Genomic DNA, 20,214 nt, shown 5'->3' with positions numbered 1-20,214 from the left:
GTGAGGAGAGGTACAACGTATCTTGTAAAGTGCAGGCTTGCTAGATACCCTTTATGCACTTGCAGACTTTTGCCTTCTCATTTCACTTCCTAAGCTGAAAATACTCTTTTGTCCTATCCCTATTTTGTCCATCAATAGCAACCATCTCTGCTCCTGCTAGAGCTAGCAGCAATTTCCTGTCTTCTTTCTTGTAAATTCCTGGTTCTTCTTGGTATATTTGTTCCCACTTCATTGTCTTTTATTTTTCTGAGCAAACAAAGTTAATGTAAGCTGACGATTCTTCATCTGTAGCCAGTAAGGGAGTCTGCACAGGTAAACTTTGATTTTTTGGTTTCCTTTTGTCACAGCAACTTAACTGAGGTGGTATTGATTACAGGGGGAGCGAGGTGCACCGGGACCAAAAGGGATACCTGTAAGTATCACTCACAACAAGTGTTTCAACAGCAGAGTGACGCTGGCTACCAGCAGACCAGGCAAAAGGAAGATAAACTTCTCCTTTGTCAAAATTACAGTGAATTACATTCTTCATGCAGATAAAAGGTTATTGGAAAGAAAGTAATTTTCAGTTCTCTTCCAAGCCTGTTGCCTACACACCTCCAACGTCACTGTATGCTGCACTGAAGGCAGTAAGCAGTGAGACATGTTAACTGGCAAAGGCATAAGAATACACGCAGAGTGCTAGTTGGCACAGTTCAGCCAACACTGATGGGAAAGTGAGCTCTGAAACGTTTTAAAATCCTGCCTCTCTCTCTGGAACACGGCAAGTTGTAGGCACTGAGCAAATCATTGTGAGAAGGATGGGGTGTATATAATCTGTGAAACTAAGATGTTGTTTGTCATGGTCTTTTGAGGAAATGGATTTTTAGGAAAGTGCAGCAGAGCATAGTCAGTATTGAACAATGTAGTCTACTGTGTTAATTCTGCTAAAGAGAAGCAATGATACTCTGTAATTAGACAGAAACAGGTAGGTACTCTACATTGTAATTACCAGTTAACATAGTACGTGCTAGACAACAGTGGGGTTAATACTGAAAACTATCTTCCAAACATCAGCATTCCCCAAATAATTTTTAAAAGAAATATTACCAATTATTAATTAGTTATTATATCAGTTTAATAAGAATATAAGGAACCAGTACTTCTACCCTCTTTTCACACACAGCGTTGAGAAGCACTTTAAAGGCAGATACAGCAAAGGAACTGTTTTATAACACAGAGCTGAGAATTCTGCCAATACAGGCTCTGTCTGAAAAACAAAACAATACAAAACAAACAAACAAAAAGCAACTTTGCCTTTTGAAAACTGTTTCCTGAACAGGTGGATTCAAAAAGAGATGTTTAATTTCTGTCAATAGATATGAGGCAGTATTTCAGTGAATTACTTCTACAAGGGCAATTATATCAACGCATTTGAAAACTTAAATATGATATGACCATGCCTTGTAACTGCAGGGCCCACCAGGTTCGTTTGACTTCCTACTGCTGATGATGGCAGACATCAGAAATGACATCGCAGAGCTGCAGGAGAGAGTGTTTGGACGGAGGACTCACTCATCAACAGAGGAGTTTCCATTACCTCAGGAATTTACAAACTATCATGACACAGTAGATTTTGGATCTGGAGAAGACTACAAACCACGAGCAGCACCCAGAGACTCCAGGATACAGAAGGCAGCCCATCCTTAGCTATGCCTACTGAAAAATAGAGCCCCTCTAGAGTTGTTATAAAAATGCACTGACAATGTAAAATATATATAGATTATTTTCCATCTTTATCTTTGCTTTTCCCTAACCATGCTGCCTGTACAGTAGCTTTCCCAGTTCACGATGGCCTCCTTGCAGTAATTCTATACCTTCAAGCCTGCACTGTGCATTGTATGCAGTTTATCAGGAAAACCTTCTTAACGTATAGGGCTAGCATGAATCAAGCAAAAGCTAGCTAATGGGGCAGACAACAGCATCTCATCTGCCTACCTGTGGTTCTGCGTCCAAATGACCCAGTGCCTAGATTTTGCAAGGGGTAGAGAGGTGAGAGAGGTAGCTGAACATCATCCCCAAAAGACATCAGTAATGAAAGCCTAGGTTCACATTTACTTTATACACGTAAATGAATTATTCCACTGGACACAAGTCTTCAGCTAGTGTTCCCAAGCTCAGGAGAGCATGAAAAGTGGATCTCCGTTTCACAACAGAGGCCAGTTCAGTGTGAGGAGTCTCCTTCTGTTATGCTTCACCATGACAGAAAAAGAAATTATGAAGAAGCAGTGATGCTCACTGATTAAGAAATTATGTGGCTTGCTGTTAGCAGAGAAGTGTACAAAGACAGTCAAGAAGACGTCTTGTCCTAAACTAACAATACTTTTCCCTTACTGTTCTTTCACTGTTCAGTGTGAAACCAAGTTCTCTTTCTCAGCAGGTTCATACTGGGTACATTTTCACACAGATGAGCAAGAGAACAGGGATAGAGCAGGAAAAGCAAGCATATGTCAGTCAAGTCGGCTTATTGGCAAGCAAATATCTCAACCTTGCAGGAAGTCAAGATTCTGACCTCCTGCAGGTGCTTGTCTTCCTTGCTGAAATGATGACTCAATTTCACTTGATCCAAGTAAAACTGAGACCAGAGAGAGGCCTCGTTTGCAAAGAGCTTACATCTGTTGTATTCCTCTACTGCATGAGAGCAACCTAAATGGCATTCACAGAACTGGAACACAAGAGTTGCAGTGTATATGGCTGGGTATATGAGGAGAATGGGTAGGTGCAGGAGTGCACAAGACAAAACATTTCACGTGGTACAAGGATAGCTAAGGTGAGGTACTGCACATGGGATCCTGTATTTGTGAAGAGGGATGAAAGGGAGTGCCCTTTTTTTTACACTGGAAAATGGGATGCACAAGTTAGATCATACCTCATGGATGATGTATGTTAACTTTTTTATGGGGATTTTCTCAGCTGCTGAGGACTTTGCCATGCTTAGAAGATAAAGGAGTATATTAAGCACCAAACTTCAATGTTGTTATCTGTGTAGCTGCTACTTCTACAAGATGTTTAGTGCTGGGTCCTGTCCACATCACAAATGCAAAGAAAAAAATTATTTTGCCATGCTTTCCATGGCTTGCAAGTTCCAATAGAATAAATACTGGTAAAAAAAAAAATAAAAATAAGGGGGTCCATTTCAGATAGTCTGTAAATTTCTGGAACCCCTTCCATACTCTCTAGGCCAAAAGATAGTTGGTGTAATCCCTACACCACCAGAACAGGTCATGTTGTATAAACAGCTGGCTGTCTAGACCTGCCATATCTTTTGTGTATTATCTGAAGAGGATTTTCTTCATTCCTGTAATTGTTTCACAGCTTTTCACTATCAGTATGCCACAAGCATGGGCATTAGGTTTAAGAATGTTAGTGTTCTTTATTCCTCTTCACACTATATACATATCAGTATTTACACAGCAGTGACTAAGCCACTGGTAAGGAAAAATGAATGCTCTCACTCTCTGGTCTTTGGGCTTTTCCTTTTGAAAGGACCTCACCCAGCAGCTACACATCCAAGTAATCTTATGAAGGAGGTAATGGGGATATCAGTGAGACCTGAGGAAGGAACTTGTGGCCAAAGGAAGGGTGTTCTTACATACAGCAGACTGAAAGAAACCTCAAAGGCAGCATGTATGTATTATTTTCTAAATTTCAAAGAGGCAACTAGGTATAAATTATGAATATGCAATAAGTACAATTGTTAAATGTTCAATTATGTATTTGTAACTGTTGCAAATTATGTAACCCCTGCATATGTTCACCACCACCACCCATGACCTGCTGGACCAGGTTGATTTCCACTACAGAATCAGAAGCTGCAATTGTTTGAACCACCAGATATCGAACAATGAATTAAATGAGTCACTTTCTCCATACTGACTAAATTCTATTGCCCACTGCACTCAAGAAGGTACCTTCCCCCCCCCAAAACACACACACACATACACACAAAAAAAAAGGCACTTAAAAATTTGAGTTCTGCTTTTCTGAATATAATGAATACCAGTTCCTACAGTCTGACAACTGAATTCAAGGGAATGCAGTACTTGCCCTGCTTTGCATAAGTATTTAGGGAAGGGAAATTCTGACATTGCAAAAGAAAAGTAGGTAAAATACATGCCTTGTTTAAGTGCAGGAAGCTGAAGCTGTCCCACAGACTTGAGAACATAAAATAGGGCACATTTTCACATGCCCTTCTGAATGCCTTTCTCAGTAACTTCTCTTTCATAGTCCACATCATGGGTTTTTTTTCACAGTCCAGAGCTGTTTCTTTCCAGCATACGTGCTTCCTCCATAAAAATGGTGAAGGAAAGAGCAACTTGGGTTTGTCCTTGTGCCTCTACCTCCTTTTCACAGACTCCTTGCCCCAAAGTGCTGTTGGCTGAGCAGCAGCAGGGAGAAGATGCTTCGATAAGGACATGTACACTCCACAGGACAGAGGAATACCTCTAGCAGGGAGAGTTCCTCTGAGCAAAGCTGGCTGGGAAGGTTCGGCCTTGTGTCTGACACCTCTGTGTACATCTTTTTATTTCTCATTGATTGTATGGTAGCTTTGCATCAGAATCATTTCACTTCAGTTTCTAGAGAAACACATGCAGCAGCTCACAAAAACGAAGCTTTCTTAAGCATACACAATTTTTTGTAACCACAGATCAGAGGAGTCATCTCCAGCTTTAAGCAGATACCAGAGAGAGAGAAGAAAGTCATTGGCTTACAAATTATTCATCTTCCTATAGCTCCAAAAGTAATAACCTAAGAAGAATGCAGTAACATCTATACTCGTGTCCGGTTTCATTACTAGGCTCATGCACACGACAACTTTGTCTCATATAAATACTATGTATAATTTTATTAGAAAGAAATATTATTTTGATGTTAAGACATCAAGTTATAAGCAGAAGGATAATAAAGAGTCTGTTATTTTATTGATATTGGAAATATATTTAATGGAAACGTTTTCAAGAGTGTGTAGTGATGGGGAAAGACTTGATTGTTAAAAGGCTTAACAGAAACAATAAAGCTTCCAGAGACATACGGGATTACCTTCCTTGCAAAACCAGAATACTGACCCATAGCAATTCTTACATGTTCAGGTTAAACCAGGAAAAGGAGACGAAAATTGATTGAGCACAGAATTCTTACAATCCCTGGAGTTATTTCTGGTTCCACAGTTTGAATAATGTACTTCCTAGAAGTATTTCAGAGTTGATATGTTAAGCCCCAGAGAAGCAACAAAAGATGGGGGTGCAAGAATTTGTTAATTTCACATAAAGTTGATATGTTTGTTCCTATTACACATTCCAGTAACTATACTGTTCACTTTATTTATATATAAAATACTAAAATGTGTATAAAATGATGGTGATTTTAAGATGTATTCGTAATAACAAAGATATTTTTTCTTACGCTGTTGGTAGCTGCTTCTGTTCTATGTACTTTTGCTTGCACTTAAAGCACTGATCAGAAGAAACGAGGACACCTGGCACTGCCTTTTTGCATTCTGCTTGGAACCAGATGATACGCACAGCCACAAGCAAAGCCACGGGGATATGGCGCTCTGTGTTTGTGACAGTGAGGCACATACCCACCTTGATACTGCACCGGCCTCATGAGCACTGGCCTTGGTGGTCTCACCCATGCTACTGGCACACACACCTTACAGCCACAGAATCAATAAGGTCTGCTAACCCAACCAACCCCCACCATGCCCACTAACTACATCTCTCAGTGCCATATCTCCACCTCTCGACCACCTCTGGCTATAGTGATTATAGTGATTCTATCACCCCCCCAGGCATCTCGGGCCACTGCATCACCACTCTTTTGGAGCCTAACACCCACCATATCATGCAACTTGTGGACATTCCCTCTTGTTCTATCACTGGTACCTGGGAGAAGAGGCCAGCACGACCTCCTTTCAGGCAACTGAGGAGAGCAATGAGATCTGCCCTGACCCTGCTCTTCCCCACACCTCCCACCGCCGCTGTCCATAAGAGCTCCCGACCTCTCACAGCTCCACCGTCCCCCCCTGGCTGCGCTGAAGCTCCCGGCATGCCGCGCGGCACACTCCGCGCTCAGACGGCCTGCACTGCGGCTGCGCGCCCGTGACGTCACTGAAGAGCGACGAGCCCGTTCCCGTTGGCGGCGGCGTGATGCGGCTGTCGCTGTTGGCCGCGATCTCGCACGGGCGCGTGTACCGGCGGCTGGGGCACGGCCCGCGCTCCCGCCTCGACCTGCTGCGCAACCTGGTGACGGCGCTGGTGCGGCACGAGCGCATCGAGGCGCCGTGGGCGCGCGCCGACGAGATGCGAGGTTACGCGGAGCGGGTGAGCGGCGGGACGGGGCCGCGGAGGGCGGGAGCGGCGGCCGAGGGGCGCTGACGGGCGGGGGGCGCTGACGGCTCTGCCCCGCTCTGTCCCGCAGCTCATCGACTACGCCAAGCGCGGGGACACGGACGAGCGCGCCATGCGCATGGCGGATTTCTGGCTGACGGTAGGTAGCCCCCGGCCCCGCCCCGCCCCCGCCCCGCGGCACTCGGGGCTGAGCGTGCCGACCCGCAGGAGAAGGACCTCATCCACAAGCTGTTCAAAGTGCTGGCGCCCCGATTCCAGCCGCACCCCGGCAGTTACACCCGCATGTTGCACATCCCCAACCGGGACAACCTGGACCGTGCCAAGATGGCTGTGATCGAGCTGAAGGGGAACCCCTTCCCACCGCTCATCCGACCGCGTCGGGACAGCGAGAAGACGCTGCTCAACCAGCTGCTGAAGGGCTACAGGGAGGACGCCCAGCGGGCCGCGGGTCCCTGAGAGCACTGCAGGCATCCCGCTCTGCCCCTGGCATGGCCTCCTGGAGCACAGGGGTGGAAGGTGTCCCGGGAGGGCTCAGGATTTATTCCTAGCCTTAAATGATCGCAATGGGTACAAGCTCGAGATTTACCTTCCTGTGATTTAGTAGCAACTTTGCAAATAAAAGGAAGTCAAGCTGCAAGCCCTAGTGGTTGATATTCTCTGTGTAAATAAACTGCTTTGAAAAACGAGTTTGTTTCTGTTTGGATTATGTTACTGTGTGCAGGAGTTAATCCTTTATGCCAACCAGTTTCTTATTCTGCAGCCCTGTACTCTAGCATAATGACTTCACACAACTTCATATTTAGATGCCACAGTGCAGACTTTCAGCTCTGGAAATTCGAAGAATCAAGTTAGTTTCACTGTTCCAGCAGTGCTGACTGCAAACAAAGACAGTAGCACTGAAACTGATAAAACCAGCAGTACTGTTGCAACTTGTATTACTAGGAGGCAACGTGGGTCAGACTAAATTGTCGTTACTGAACTTGGTAAACAGCCTCAGGTGCAAGGTTGTAGGAAACCCCATTATTGTGCTCTTAAGGCAAAAAGGAATAGTGGCAGAACTTTTACAGGCAATAGTAACAACTCGGAGATGTGAAACTCGGAATTGCTGGCTTTGCCCTTGATTTGTGCAGTCCAAGCTGTACCTTCTGAGCTGGGGAAAATAAATAGACACATTGTGTTTTTTTCTCCCTGTCAGGGTCTACAAGCTAAGACTACCCAGTAGTCTTAAGTAGTGAAGCGTGAGCTGTATGGAAGAAAAAGTCCAATCATATGAAAGAGCTTACAGTTCAGTCATGCCTTCTTCAGAGCTCTCCCACAGACTCACTTCTGCTTTAATGAAATCCACTGAAAAATATAAAAAGGGTGAGATATTGTGTAAGGAAAGGAAAAGTGAATGTCGCAGAGACCTTAATCTGCTGGAAGGTGATGTTAGGTTAGGTCATCACCTGCAGGGCATCCAGTTGTAAGATCACTACAAATAAGAAATGGCATGCCTTGCACCAGATAATGTAATCTATAGGTATTTTCTCTGTAACAGAAGAAACGAATGAATTGCTGTTGCTGCGTAGGTTCCCCATATTAAAAGTTAATGTCAAGGCTTTAATTCAAGAATAATAGCCTATTGCATGCTTAAATTGGTCTTTTGTCCTAGCAAACTGAACTGTAGCACAACACCTGCAGTCTAATGCCCCGTAATGCTGACTGTCCCTCTGCAGATTCTCACTGTGCTTTAGGAGCAGAAGTACTGCCCAGTTTTTTCACTGTAGTTTCAATGTGATAAGGCAACTGCACACTCCAAAGGCAAAGGAGAGTGCTGTTTCTTGTGATCCAGATCAGAAATGTGAACCATGTTGGGTAAGTGTGACTCTGTTGCCCATCAGTTCATCTCAGTTAGCTCGGCAGATTAATTTTTGTGTGGTATTTGATGAGAGGTAGGAGTTTAAGCACAACATTTTATTATTTTTTTTTGCCTTATTTGCCCATTTGTCACTTTCTTGGAGGAGGAAAGGCAAACTATTCAAAACATTTTGGTAAAAAACTGAAGGGTATGAATGATGAAAAATAAATACATTGGGTAAGGAAGACTGTGGCCCTTTGGCACTAGCTGAAAAGACTGTGTTATGTCTATGTTATTGGTAGCCAAAACATCCATTTTATTCAAAGAATTTATAAGTCAGAAGTAAGAGAAGGTAGACATACAAACGTGCCAGTGGTGATTTAGAAATACAATTGGGTAAAAAAGTATTCAGTGGGGGCAAGCTAGTGAAGGTTTCTTTAAGTGGTCCTTAGATTTAATAATCCCAAAAGAGAAAGGGTAGAAAAGCTAGAACGTACTAAGGTAAGTTGAGGGAAAGCCCTGATACAGATCCTTAATGTACAAACTGAGTGTGCATACCCATTTTTTGCTGTGAGTGTTTAAGAGAGCTGAAAACACATTCCTAACCTCACAAGTTCAGTGTGTAGTTCGTCTAAACACAACTCTCCTACTGTACATCCCTGAATGTTTCCTGAAGTTACGCTGGCTTCTATCAAGAGAGGCAGTCATGGATCTAAGTTGTCTTGAACTCGGATGGTCAGGCTTTCAGCTTCCTGTAGAGAAAAATGAAGGGAAAGTTCACTGTTAAATTAAGTCTCTTTATTCTCTTGCATTCTTGCTGTCAGTAAGATCTTCTCTGTCAGTCTTACAACCACATAATAGATTCAAATATACATGTCCATATGATTGTCCACATAATTCTTCTGTTATTCCTCTGCCCTGGAAGATAAAGGCCTACCTGACTGCAGTTGTGAGACTCTGGTACCAGTCATTAATATCTTGCTGGTCAGTGGACATCAACAACAGTGTCTTGTATGGGAAGGAAAGCTGAAAAACAAACAGGAGAGACTCAGCCCCGCATGTTGATTTCTGCCATTTTTTTTCCCATGTAGTTAAAAACATTTTGCATTGGCACACAGGCTGGAAAGTACACAGCAAGTGCCAGACTTCTAGATACAGATGTCAGCTTGCTTTCATTTAACAGTGTTTGGAAGTCAGCAGTGCCAGTCTGTATATGCTGCTCTTTCAGTTTTCTGTTATTTCAAGCTGCCTCTAGAGGTCCTTCCACTACCACCAACTACAGACAAACAGTTTAACAAAGATTTCATTTTTATAGTTTACGCTCAAGCGATGAGTCAACAAAGCCTCCCAGGTGCTGCAGTCTAGAAAAACCTGAATTTAAAACCTTCACCTAAGGCATTACTCCCAGACAGAGCTCGTGCAGTCCTCAAAGAGTTGTAGGCACAAGCAATACCCATTGTGATAGTACCATCCTACTTCTACATTCTCTATTTGTCAGGGTTCTCTCTCAAGTAATTCCACAGTCACGGTAATGCTGCATATTGCTTGACATGAGGCTGTGGGACTATCTCACAAGCATGTGCTCAGTTGATGACATGTCAGAGTGTGATCAGACTCTCCTCAGCTGACCTATGTGGAACAAGCAGCAGCCTGTATTCCAGGGCTCACCAGGGCCCACACTGAAGGGAAAATGACAGCCTGCATCACCCCAGAAGAGAAGAGCTGCCCTAACTCAGACTAGTTCTTTGCATTTACCATAGTCACCACTTACCACCTCAGCCATGCTGCTGCTGAGACAGTTAAAGACTTGCTTTGCAGTTTCACCCACTGATACTTCTGCCAGGCAGAAGCAAGAAGACTTACACTGAGGAGTCCTCCATCGCCCTGAGTGTGGCCAAACACTTTATTCACTACACACTGGTGAAGAGGGTAGACAGCTGTGCAGGCAAATTTATCGGAGTTTACCAGATGCAGTGGGTGGCAGGGCTTTGCTGAGATAAAGATATCAGAAAAAAGGAAGAACAACCTGCGCTTCAGTTCTTCACCCTTTGAAGGCACAACCAAAAGCCAGCCTTCCCGGATATACCAGCGCCCTAAGCATGCAAGAAAAATAAAGACAGTTGTCAATCACTGGCACAAGAAAGGATTTTAAGTTACGAAAAAGAATACAGGAGCTGCCCTCGTAAACTGCCAGGCTCTGTACCAATCCCAGCCACTAGGAGGCACCAACACCCACACATGCCTTTTCGTTAACAAACCTTCAGATTCCACGAGCTGCCTTAAACGGGATTACTCAATTGATTGTCATTAACAGCAAAGCAGAAGTTAGCCTAAAGTTCGAAAATTTATTCTATTTCCCCCCTTGGTTTTTTTTTTTCTGCTTGTGTGTGCTGATAAAAACTATTTCACAGGTCATCTAACTGTATACAAACCTCTACTAGTTAACAAATTACAGAACAGAGATTGCTGCTGTAATGAGAAACAGCAAAGGGAGACAAAAATAACACACTGAAAAGAGGGCTTCAATAGGCAGCTTTATTAGACTACAGAGAGGGTCCAGCGTACTCTACCCACAAAGTGAACAGCAAAGTTAAAAGGTAGAGAAATCAGCTGGAAAAAAAGAAATAATCAAAAAGCCTAGAAGTGGGCAATGATGTTTTAAAACAGCACATACAGAAAATGGAACGATTAAGGCTATGTCTCTAACCAGCATGATTGTAGACAATAGCCTTTAACTCTTAGTGAAGACACCTGCCCGTAAGAATATTATTTATAACAACCCGAAGCCTTAATGTGATATCACCACCTGTCCTGGTCTGAAAAACAGCTGCCAGAGAACTTCAGCCACTGTTTTTTGTGCCACAAATTCTGGCTGCACTTGTAAGTGTATTTTTAGAGAACAGCACTATTTTAAGTATGGATTGTGTGTCTTAGTATAGTACACTTATAAAACACAGAGGCTAAGCTGCTGCTTTGCCTAGTCTACAGAAATGGTGTATCCTACCAGAACAGGAAACTGAAGAACAGAATGGAATGGGGCAGGGATCAGTTTGAGTTTAAAAAACAAAGGAAGGTGTTGGTGTGGAGCTGGGCACCGTTTCCCTCATGTGATCAGACTCAATAACATACAGACTGAGCCGCACTGTGAATAGGGATGCATTTTCAGTATTCCACGGGTACATGTGGAAATTCTTGTGAATGACGTCTAGGGAAACATTCCTAGGGCTGACAAGAACATTGTTTTACACCAAGGAGGCAGTTCTAGCTGAGATGGTGTTTGCCCTATATATGAAAGGCAGCAAGAAAAGCAGGGTCTCTTTGCACTGTGAGCAGTATTGGTATTGTCAGAGACAACACCAGGAGTGAGAAACTTAACTCCAAAACTACCACTCTTTCTTGAACCTATAAACATTACATTTTCTGACCTCTTTCTCCCTACTAATAGGAGGCAATCCTTAAAAATCTGCAAAAGCTAGCTAGTTGCTGGACAAACGATGTTGTCAAGCTTGCAAAGAACCAGCAATACTCCACAGCCTTTCACTGGTTTAGTTTAACACACCTAATAGTACCTGGAAAACTTTATAATCATAATTCTCTGTCCAAGACAATGGAAAACTACCTGTAGACTATCAGAACTTGTCCTGATGTAGCTCTCAAAATATGAGGAGCGGAAAAAAAAAAGTGGGCCTTGGGCTTTCAAATGATAGCCACTTCTGGTCTAGCTACACTAGGCCTTTTTGCTTTCTTTTTTTGGCCTCCCACTCACAGTTACCTTATTAACTGTGTAACTTAAGATTATTTTTTTTTGCCTTTTTTTCACATGCACTGTCCCAGTGAGTTCAGGCACCTCCACCCATGCTCAATGCTTCGTATCAGCCAAATATACCTGTGTTAGCTCCCTTTCAGCCAGCATCACCAGAAGGATTATGAGTAGAACGGGAAGAAGGACTGTAAATTGATCTGCATATTGACTATGCATACAATAGTTATACAATAGTTATCATGTATAAGGCGTGAGCAGAAGTCTATGACATTTTCCTCCAAAACAATTCAGTTTTTTTCTCTCATTCTCATCAAGGACTTCTATTCCAGACCTCCTTGGGTTCCTGTGAACTAAGTTTCTGAATGCATGTCATCAGCTCATTTTATCTGAATGCCAGACACTTAATATGCTGCTTATCTTTACTTAAAAATTAAAAAAGTGCCCAAATAACTTACTAATTACTTCACTACCTATGACATTTAGGTCAAAAGAGGAAGTCTGACTGACATGAGTACGGTCAGAGATGAAGGCAAAACTACCTCCAGTTATCTCAGCTTGGCAGAAGGAAAACAGAGCTGACTATAAGACCTACCTGGAGCCACCACCTGGGTCTTCTGTCCTTTGAGGAGTTTCTGAACTCTGTGTAGCTCCAGTAAGTTCTCTCTCGTACGAACAATGTCCTGGACCCACTGAGACACCTCAGAAACAGATTTAGCAGCCTCTGAAATTACAGCAGCATATTTTCAGGTTATCACAATTGAGTATGTATAACTACCTTGCTGTGAAAACATAAAGAAAAATTTAAGAAGCAAATGTTTTAAACCAAGTATCAATGACAAATTTATTCCTTAATTTCAAAAAGAGACTATACTAGAAGCCTTCAGAAGACTCCTTCCAAACAACATGCCTGTGATTCTCAAAAACATTTATTAGCCAGTGAAATACTGTGCAAATGGATTTTGAAGCAAAAGAAGAAGTAAATGCCCAGTGTAGATGATACTGGCTTCAGGAAGATCTAACATTAATTATCCTAGAAAACTGAGGTATGTGACCAACAGAACTGACATTTTTCCAATCTATCTCCTATGCCAGTTTCCCTGTAGGTCACTCTACATTACAATTCCCTATTCTTTGTCAGGAATATGTGTCAATCAAGATGATGATAGAAAACAGTAATGTGTTAGAAATCCAGACAGATGAAGATTTTTCTTCTTGTGGAAACAGACAAAAAAGCTAGAATCAAAATGTTAGCAAGGAAACTAACACTGATAAGAATGCTAGTATTTATAGGGGAAATCAAAGCAGCAGTGTTTAGAGATGATATCATACTTGCAAGTTTCTGGTACTCAGCATTGCTTGGGCTGGTGTTCTCCAGTAGGTCTCTGAGGAAATGCTTGTACCTAAGATAGGAGAAGTTTTATTGCATAATACCAGGAACAGAAATATATATCACCTTTATTATAAAAACCATTAACAGTACGCCATCAGCACACAGAGTTCACACCTCTAAATCTAACCGTGCAGCTTTGGGTCATATTTCATTGCTCACATTCACTTTATCTTCAGATATATCAGTTATATTACCCTAATATTTTTTATACATTTGCAAGCCTTTGGAATTTCCTGGAGTGCTGGTAAGAACAACTTCACAGACTGTTTCTTGAGACACCAAGACAACTTCAAGATTCATAAAAATGCCTTCAATTATAGACATTTCTCTTTAAACAACTGGTTTTTTTTTCGTTTCTTCTTTATGTCTGAATGGAAGCATTCATGCCATGTGTTCCCTGTCTACACAGGAAAATAAAGTCATTCCTGTCCAGTCTTAACTAGAAAGAATCAGATCTCTGCAACTGGTTCCTCTCAGTAAAATCAAACTATTTTCAGTCTGAAATGACGGAATAAATTCTAAACAGATTCATGAAATGGTAGAAGTCATCTCACCTGCAGTACATGTAATTAAAAAGTGAATAGGAAAGAGCTGATTAATGAAAAAGTTAGACCTTCTGTTAAAAAGGCATAATTTTTCCAACAAATATACTGTTGTCTTAGAAATTCAAAGGAATGACCCAAAAAATTACAGTAAAGAAGATCGCTTACATTTACCAAGTTGATTAAAAATGTTGTATAATGCTACCTCTAAGACAGTGGTATGCTCAACCCTTTATTTTCAAAGAAACAAGGCTCTAATCTCTTAAATGTACTGTTGTATGGATAAGACCACGGCTAAAGAGCAGCTACTTGTCCTACAGCAGCTGCAAACGGGCTCCCAGAGCCTTACCCAGGTTCTGTATTACCCTCATACCCTTCTCCAAAACAGGCAGCCACTGAGTGCATGCAGCACACTCCTCATGCAGGCAGCCTGCCTTCTCAAAGGATGCCTCAAGGAGAGGGCAGCAATCCAGGTGGGATCTGTCTGGTTTCATACAACTGTGGCAGGCACCAAATACAAGAAAAGCATATGGTCCTGATAATCAGACAGAGGAGAAAAGTTCCCCTGACTTCATCTCATCTCTCTCCAAGAGCGACCATTTACAAGAAGGGAGTCGTGCTCCAGATCAGCAACCTTCACAAAAGCAGGGCACGACAGTCCCTAGCTGGAGCAGCACCTCTGCAGTGCTTCAGACATCTTGCTTTTGTTGAGAGCCTAACTTAAGCCACCTACTAAGATGACTCCAATTCTACCTTGGAGCTAAATAAAAGGCTTAGGAGCCAGGGCTAAACAAAGGAATCTCTCTGCATCAGTCACCATCCAGATACACTGATTCTGCTTTACAAGCACATCTTTCACTGCAGTCTATGTGCTCCAATTTGGAGACACATGGTATTACTATTAGCAAGACACTATACATGTATCTTTGCTTTCTCATACTAATACCATGAGGACTCAGAACAGCTCACTTACTGTTGCAACCTCTGCAGAGGCAAAGGAAGCAAATCCTCGAGCTTCCTGCCTTGAAACTGAGGTCGAGTTTCTTGGAGCTTCTTAAAACGTCGGAATGATTTATTTTTCCTCAATTGTTCCTGCATGCAGCAGAGAAGGTACATTGTTTTGAGAGTACAAAAGAAATACACATGCTAGTTTGCACCAGCGCTTAGAAAACAGAACTTCAGCACTAAATGCAGGCATCAGCAGCTTATTTTGTGGCCATGGACAAGCCATTTCCTTTCTTCTGACCACTATCTCCCAGTGAGTAGTTTAAATTACATCCCTCCTTTATACATGCACAGCAGTACTAATCTAGTGTCCTGGTTCCAGCTGAGACAGAGTTAACCTTTTCTTTATAGAGTCTGGTTTGATGCTGTGTTTTGGCTATGGGAGAAAATCAATGTTGATAACACAGTGAAGCTTTAGTTGTTGCTGAGCAGTGCTGCACAGAGCCAAGGGCATTTCAACTTCTGGTACTGTCTACTGTCCTCCCAGCAAAGGGACTGAGGAGGAAGCTGGAAAGGGATAGAACCAGGACAGCTGACCCAAGCAGGCCACAGGAATATTCCATACCATAAGGCATCAAAACTATAAAACTGGAAGGTGTTTGCTGTGCTCTTGACACTGCTCACGGACCAGCTGGGCACTGGTAGTGACCAACTGCCTTATGAGTTCTTTGTTTAGTATGTGTACACATATATATATATATATATATATATATATGCACATATATAACACACACATTAACATATATATAAAATCATTACTAGCACTCATGGGTTGAGATAAAAACTACAAGTACTTTGTGTCTGTTTCTTTCCCGATTCTCTCCCCCACCCCAGGAGGAGGGGAAGAGTGAACAAAGGACAGAACAGCATGATGCTGAGCTGCTGTGGGGTTAAACCACGAGTTAATATCACCACCTGTGGCTTTTTGCCATTCATTCCAAGACAAAGCAATGCAGACCCACATTCCCGTCACCTCAAGGCACCTGTCCAAAATCAAAAGTATGAATATATGTGAGCAAGCAAAAAAGAACAGATATCCTAGTACATTTCTGTCAGAAGGACAGGAAACAGCCCAGGAAAAGGAAGAAAACCAACCACTCAAGAATCAGAAGCAAAAGCAAAAGAATGCTTCAAATAGAGGAGAGGGAAAAGAAAATGGGAGAGTAAAGTAGATACGTACCATCAAGGTTTTATTTGCCTGTTCAAAATTCTCAGCGTAGTAACCATAAAGCTCCAATTTCTGACAGAAATTCTCCAGTCCGAGTCCTAAATTGCCTCTCTCCAGGTGAAATGACAGAACTCTGTGCACAGGGAAGAAAGATTAGGCAAGGGCACATTACTGATACTGTTTCCCCAGCTCCTTCTGGTTCATTCCTATGCTTACTTTCATTTGCCAGCCTCCATCTTACATTCACTTTCTATCCAGAACTTATGTTTCATGGTCATAGAACAAGCTGAAGAAAACAACCCTTAACAATAGTACAGAGTAGATTTACTGGGTTTAAACTACTATCCAGAAAACAATCATCGAACAGAAGGGACCTCAAAGATCACCTACATCCATCCCCCTGTTGTGGGCAAGGTTGCCACCCAAATAACGAAGCATCCAGATATGTGGACACAGATCAGCATGGGTACATCTGCAACTGTCACACTTCTAGTGGTGGTAGAAATGAATGCCTATTTTACAAGATATTAGCTTTATTTCCTCAGGTCTTACTTTCTCACTGACATACTGTTCTCTTCATACCATTACAGAATCACAGAACTGTATGGGTTGGAAGGGATCTCTGGAAATAATCTAGTGCAACTCTTTGCTAAAGCAGGTTTCCTGGAGTTCATTGCACAGGAAAGCATCCAGATGGGTCTTGAGTATCTCCAGAGAAGGAGACTCCCCCACCTCTCTGGACAGCCTGTTCCAGTGCTCCATCACCCTCACAGTAAAGAAGCTTTTTCCCATTAGAGTTTGTTCACTTACTGGCTGGCAGAATATATGGATTCCAGGGTTCCAAATATGGTTTCCATTACAGCAGGTTTCAGTGTCCCTTTGGCCTTTAAAATTGTCACAAAGAACTAAACAGGAAAGAGTTAAAAATCACAGGTAATTCAAAGATCATTCTTAGCACTGAGCAGAGGCAAGAATTTGCAGCCTGCACACTCGAGCTCAGAAGGACAGCAGGTACCATGAGCACCTATCTAAAATATCTATCATCACACGTAAGTATTTTTGGTAACCTTGACCATAGCTAGAGGCATGTGACTGAGTCTATTTCAGTATTCCAAGATGCATCTGTTTTTAACAGCCTACTTCATCTATCTGTGTGTTTTCTATGCCCCTATCAAGCATTTTAAGCCAAGTCCCCTTTATGGTCAAAACTTACGGCTGGATATGAACCAAAGCCAAAGGGCCAAAACCACAAGCCATCAGATGCATAACAGGAGGTAAAAAACAGGAAGAAAAAAAAACAACAAAAAACACCAGCTTTCAGGTTCAGCAACATAAAGAGCTGTGATTTGTCACATGTTGTATAGATGCATCGAATTCATGTTCTGTGACCTCATGACGCCAGAAATAAACACGTGCTTCCTGAGGGCAGCCATGTACCAGAAGGGCCCAAATACACACCGTTACCACCAAATACAGCTGCTCGAGGTATCTGTGCTCCGTTTCCAGCAGCTCCTTGGCTGTGCGGCAGCGCTTTCTCTCCCAGCGAGCCCTCTGTTCTTCCACTGTGTTTGCTCCAGGCATGGGTAGAAGGGGTGAGTAGCTCATGGTAGCCTCGGGGCTGACAAACAGAAAGGGAACCACTACTGAGAGCCTGGAGAGATGGACACACAACAAACAAACAACGTGAGCCAAAGGGCACAAATTCTAGCATTTCTGTGGAAGACAGGAAGTCAGTTAACAGTAACATTCAACAACAGCTTCCTCAGCTTCCTTCTGCATTCTTACTTGTGGGGACACGAGCCTTGCATCAACCAGAGGAAAAGTGACCGTAAGACCGGACTGTGAAAGCAAGAGAAGTAATACATTACAATGCAGCCATAAGCAAAACTCGAGCACACAATCCCACCTGCCTTACTATCCCACGTGCTGCTGCTTCCTGTGCTTTAGGCCATCCTTCATGCAGAAATCTCACTAAAAGCACAGACATCGGCAGCATACAGAAATAGAAAACAGTCCTAAGATTTGTGCTACAGGAGAGATTGTTTTTCCCCCATGGAGAATCCCCTAAAAGTCAGTGTACTGCACAGCTCTTTTTTAATAGCAGTTTGTCATCTCAGAGATGAGAGCCTAAGCAACCATCACGAACCACCCTGTGCACTTACTATTAGCAGGCTTCACTGCTGCTCTTCTCTTCTTCAAGAGCATCACGGCTTTCTTACACAGAAAAACATTCTCACCACCTTCTCCCAGAGAAAGAAGCAGACGCCAGCACAGCATTCATTACATCTAGCTTTCTTTTGATGAAAAGGAAGAGCGGCTTGTTGCATGCTTGCCATGATACTAAACCTGTGGTTTCAGGGTAAGCTTGCCGCTCTGTCTTGAGCTGCCCCCACAAAAGTTCTGCCTCGCAAACATTCAAGCTATGCTAGCATCGAAATTTATGTTGTCTCAGAGAAGAGCATTTGTCAAATACAGCCTTCCAGATATTTCAGACACCAAAAGTCAAGCAAGGAGTATGGCCTCCTCAGCTTAGCAAAAGTCCAGATAGCTGAGAGAGGTGCACATTGTTTTGTAGCACCAGGAGTTTCTTCTGTTTTTTTTTTTTCCTCACATTTATTCATGAAACAGCCACAAGTCTAATTAAGGTCAAGTCTTTCTCACGGCGAGATGCGGCTGGGAGCTGGAGAGGTAGCTCTGCATTAATGCTAACCAATGGCTTAGCATCAGCACACACATTACATTCTGAGAGGCTACCAGCCACAGAACATCTTTACCCAGGGCAGGTTGCACAGTTTGTTTAAAACAAAACCAAACGAGATAACGAATGACCACCAGGCTATACCACCTCAGTTTAAATCTACTGAAATCTAACCTGGGGGTACTGGTAGATCCAGCTGGGCGTGAGCCAGCAGTGTGCCCTGCGGCCCAGCCAGCCAGCCGGATCCTGGGCTGCATCCAAAGCGTTTGGAGGGAGGGGATCCTGCCCCTCTGCTCTGCGCTGTGACACCTCACCTGCAGCACTGCGCCCACAGCTGGGGTGCTCAGCACAGGTTGCCCAGGGAGGTGGTGGATGCCCCATCTGTGGAAGCACCCCAGGTCAGGGCGAAGGGACTCTGAGCACCCAATGGAGCTGTGGGTACCCCTGTTCGCTACAGGAGAGTTGAGCCAGGTGATTTTCAAGGGTCTCCCCAAACCATTCTATGAAACTTTCAGGGTTTTCTTTGTTGTGAAACTTGGGAAAGAGTTTGGGATGTCCTGGAAAACCAACCTGCAATTAGGACTAATCGGGAGGCCAGCAAGCTGGAGCACATGGCAGACTCACTAAATTGCTTGCCACGGGCTGCTTACACAGCAAGCAGGAGATGTACACACACTGCACACTGCTCCTTGTCAGGCTCCTCCAGACTCCCTTCAGAGCTGCTTCTTATCTGCACTGTCTCTCCCTGAGTACCTATCAAGCCCTGGGGACCATAGGGTTGCTCCCACCAGCTCAGGCTGTCCAGGGCCCCATCCAACCCGGCCTGGAGCATCTCCAGGGATGGGACACCACAGCTCTGGGCAGCAGTGCCAGGCCCTGAACCCACCTCCACACACCCAACCGTAAGTGCACAGCACACACCCCACCGTAGCAGCCCTGCTCCAGCTCCCTCCTTCCTGAGGAGGCCCCAGCGTGCCCGGACGGCTTCCCCTTATCATCTCCTTCCTTCTGCCCGCCGCCCCGCACCGTGCCCCGGTTTGCTGCTGCCCCGACCCCCGGGCTGTCCTGGCGCCATCTTGGCGCTCCCGGGGCGTCCGGGGCGACCACGCACCGCACAGCACCGCACAGCACCGCACCACACAGCACCGCACAGCACCGCACCGCACAGCACCGCACCGCACAGCACAGCACCGCACAGCACCACACAGCACCGCACCACACAGCACCGCACCACACAGCACCGCACCGCACCACACAGCACCACACAGCACAGCACAGCACAGCACAGCACAGCACAGCACCGCACCGCACAGCACCGCACAGCACCGCACAGCACAGCCACCCCTCGGCGCTTCCCTCGCCCAATGGCACCGCCGCCCGTTACCTGCTCCGGCTCCTCGGTCGCCGCTCCGCGTTCAAACCGAG

The 20,214-nt window shown here is 44.0% G+C and overlaps 3 protein-coding genes across 4 annotated transcripts in view; 2 read left to right on the top strand and 1 right to left on the bottom strand.

Annotated features, from left to right (window-relative positions):
• Positions 1-5,435, top strand: part of CCBE1 (collagen and calcium binding EGF domains 1) — an 88,865-nt gene extending 83,430 nt beyond the window's left edge. Inside the window, exons 10-11 of the mRNA XM_072360172.1 lie at positions 377-412; positions 1,453-5,435. Coding sequence (XP_072216273.1) covers positions 377-412; positions 1,453-1,686 — 270 coding nt within the window. The 3' untranslated portion in view covers positions 1,687-5,435. The remainder of the gene's footprint in view (positions 1-376; positions 413-1,452) is intronic.
• A 639-nt stretch (positions 5,436-6,074) lies between these two features.
• MRPL17 (mitochondrial ribosomal protein L17) lies at positions 6,075-7,064 on the top strand. The gene is made up of 3 exons (XM_072360173.1): positions 6,075-6,359; positions 6,457-6,525; positions 6,594-7,064. Exons 1-3 carry the CDS (start codon positions 6,186-6,188, stop codon positions 6,840-6,842), a joined length of 492 nt encoding a protein of 163 aa, XP_072216274.1. The 5' UTR covers positions 6,075-6,185; the 3' UTR covers positions 6,843-7,064.
• A 1,612-nt stretch (positions 7,065-8,676) lies between these two features.
• On the bottom strand, positions 8,677-20,197 carry ARHGEF39 (Rho guanine nucleotide exchange factor 39). Of its 2 annotated transcripts, XM_072359726.1 has the most exons (11): positions 18,703-18,818; positions 17,877-17,930; positions 17,550-17,709; positions 16,902-16,996; positions 16,104-16,224; positions 14,892-15,010; positions 13,316-13,386; positions 12,579-12,707; positions 10,087-10,316; positions 9,161-9,249; positions 8,677-8,975 (listed from the first exon to the last, which is right to left on the bottom strand). In XM_072359726.1, the coding sequence occupies exons 2-11, from the start codon at positions 17,897-17,899 to the stop codon at positions 8,960-8,962; spliced, it is 1,053 nt and encodes a 350-aa protein (XP_072215827.1). In that variant the 5' UTR covers positions 17,900-17,930; positions 18,703-18,818; the 3' UTR covers positions 8,677-8,959. The 2 variants fall into 2 exon arrangements, with proteins under 2 accessions (XP_072215827.1, XP_072215828.1); XM_072359727.1 differs by lacking the exons at positions 17,877-17,930; positions 18,703-18,818 and adding an exon at positions 20,174-20,197.
• Between the last annotated feature and the right edge of the window lie 17 nt (positions 20,198-20,214).

Source organism: Excalfactoria chinensis, chromosome Z, assembly GCF_039878825.1.
Source record: "Excalfactoria chinensis isolate bCotChi1 chromosome Z, bCotChi1.hap2, whole genome shotgun sequence".
Lineage (NCBI taxonomy): Eukaryota > Metazoa > Chordata > Aves > Galliformes > Phasianidae > Excalfactoria > Excalfactoria chinensis.
The sequence above is the reverse complement of the archived record's forward strand: the minus strand, read 5'-3'. Positions and strand labels throughout refer to the sequence as shown.

Coding starts and splice junctions, on each gene's coding strand:
- MRPL17 (XM_072360173.1), top strand. CDS start 6,186: ATGCGGCTGTCGCTGTTGGCCGCGATCTCGCACGGGCGCGTGTACCGG. Junction 6,360..6,456: donor TGCGAGGTTACGCGGAGCGG/GTGAGCGGCGGG, acceptor TCTGTCCCGCAG/CTCATCGACTACGCCAAGCG. Junction 6,526..6,593: donor TGGCGGATTTCTGGCTGACG/GTAGGTAGCCCC, acceptor GCCGACCCGCAG/GAGAAGGACCTCATCCACAA.
- ARHGEF39 (XM_072359726.1), bottom strand. CDS start 17,899: ATGCAAGGCTCGTGTCCCCACAA. Junction 16,997..17,549: donor AGCTGTATTTGGTGGTAACG/GTGTGTATTTGG, acceptor TTTCCTGTTTAG/TTCTTTGTGACAATTTTAAA. Junction 15,011..16,103: donor AGGCAAATAAAACCTTGATG/GTACGTATCTAC, acceptor TGCTGCATGCAG/GAACAATTGAGGAAAAATAA.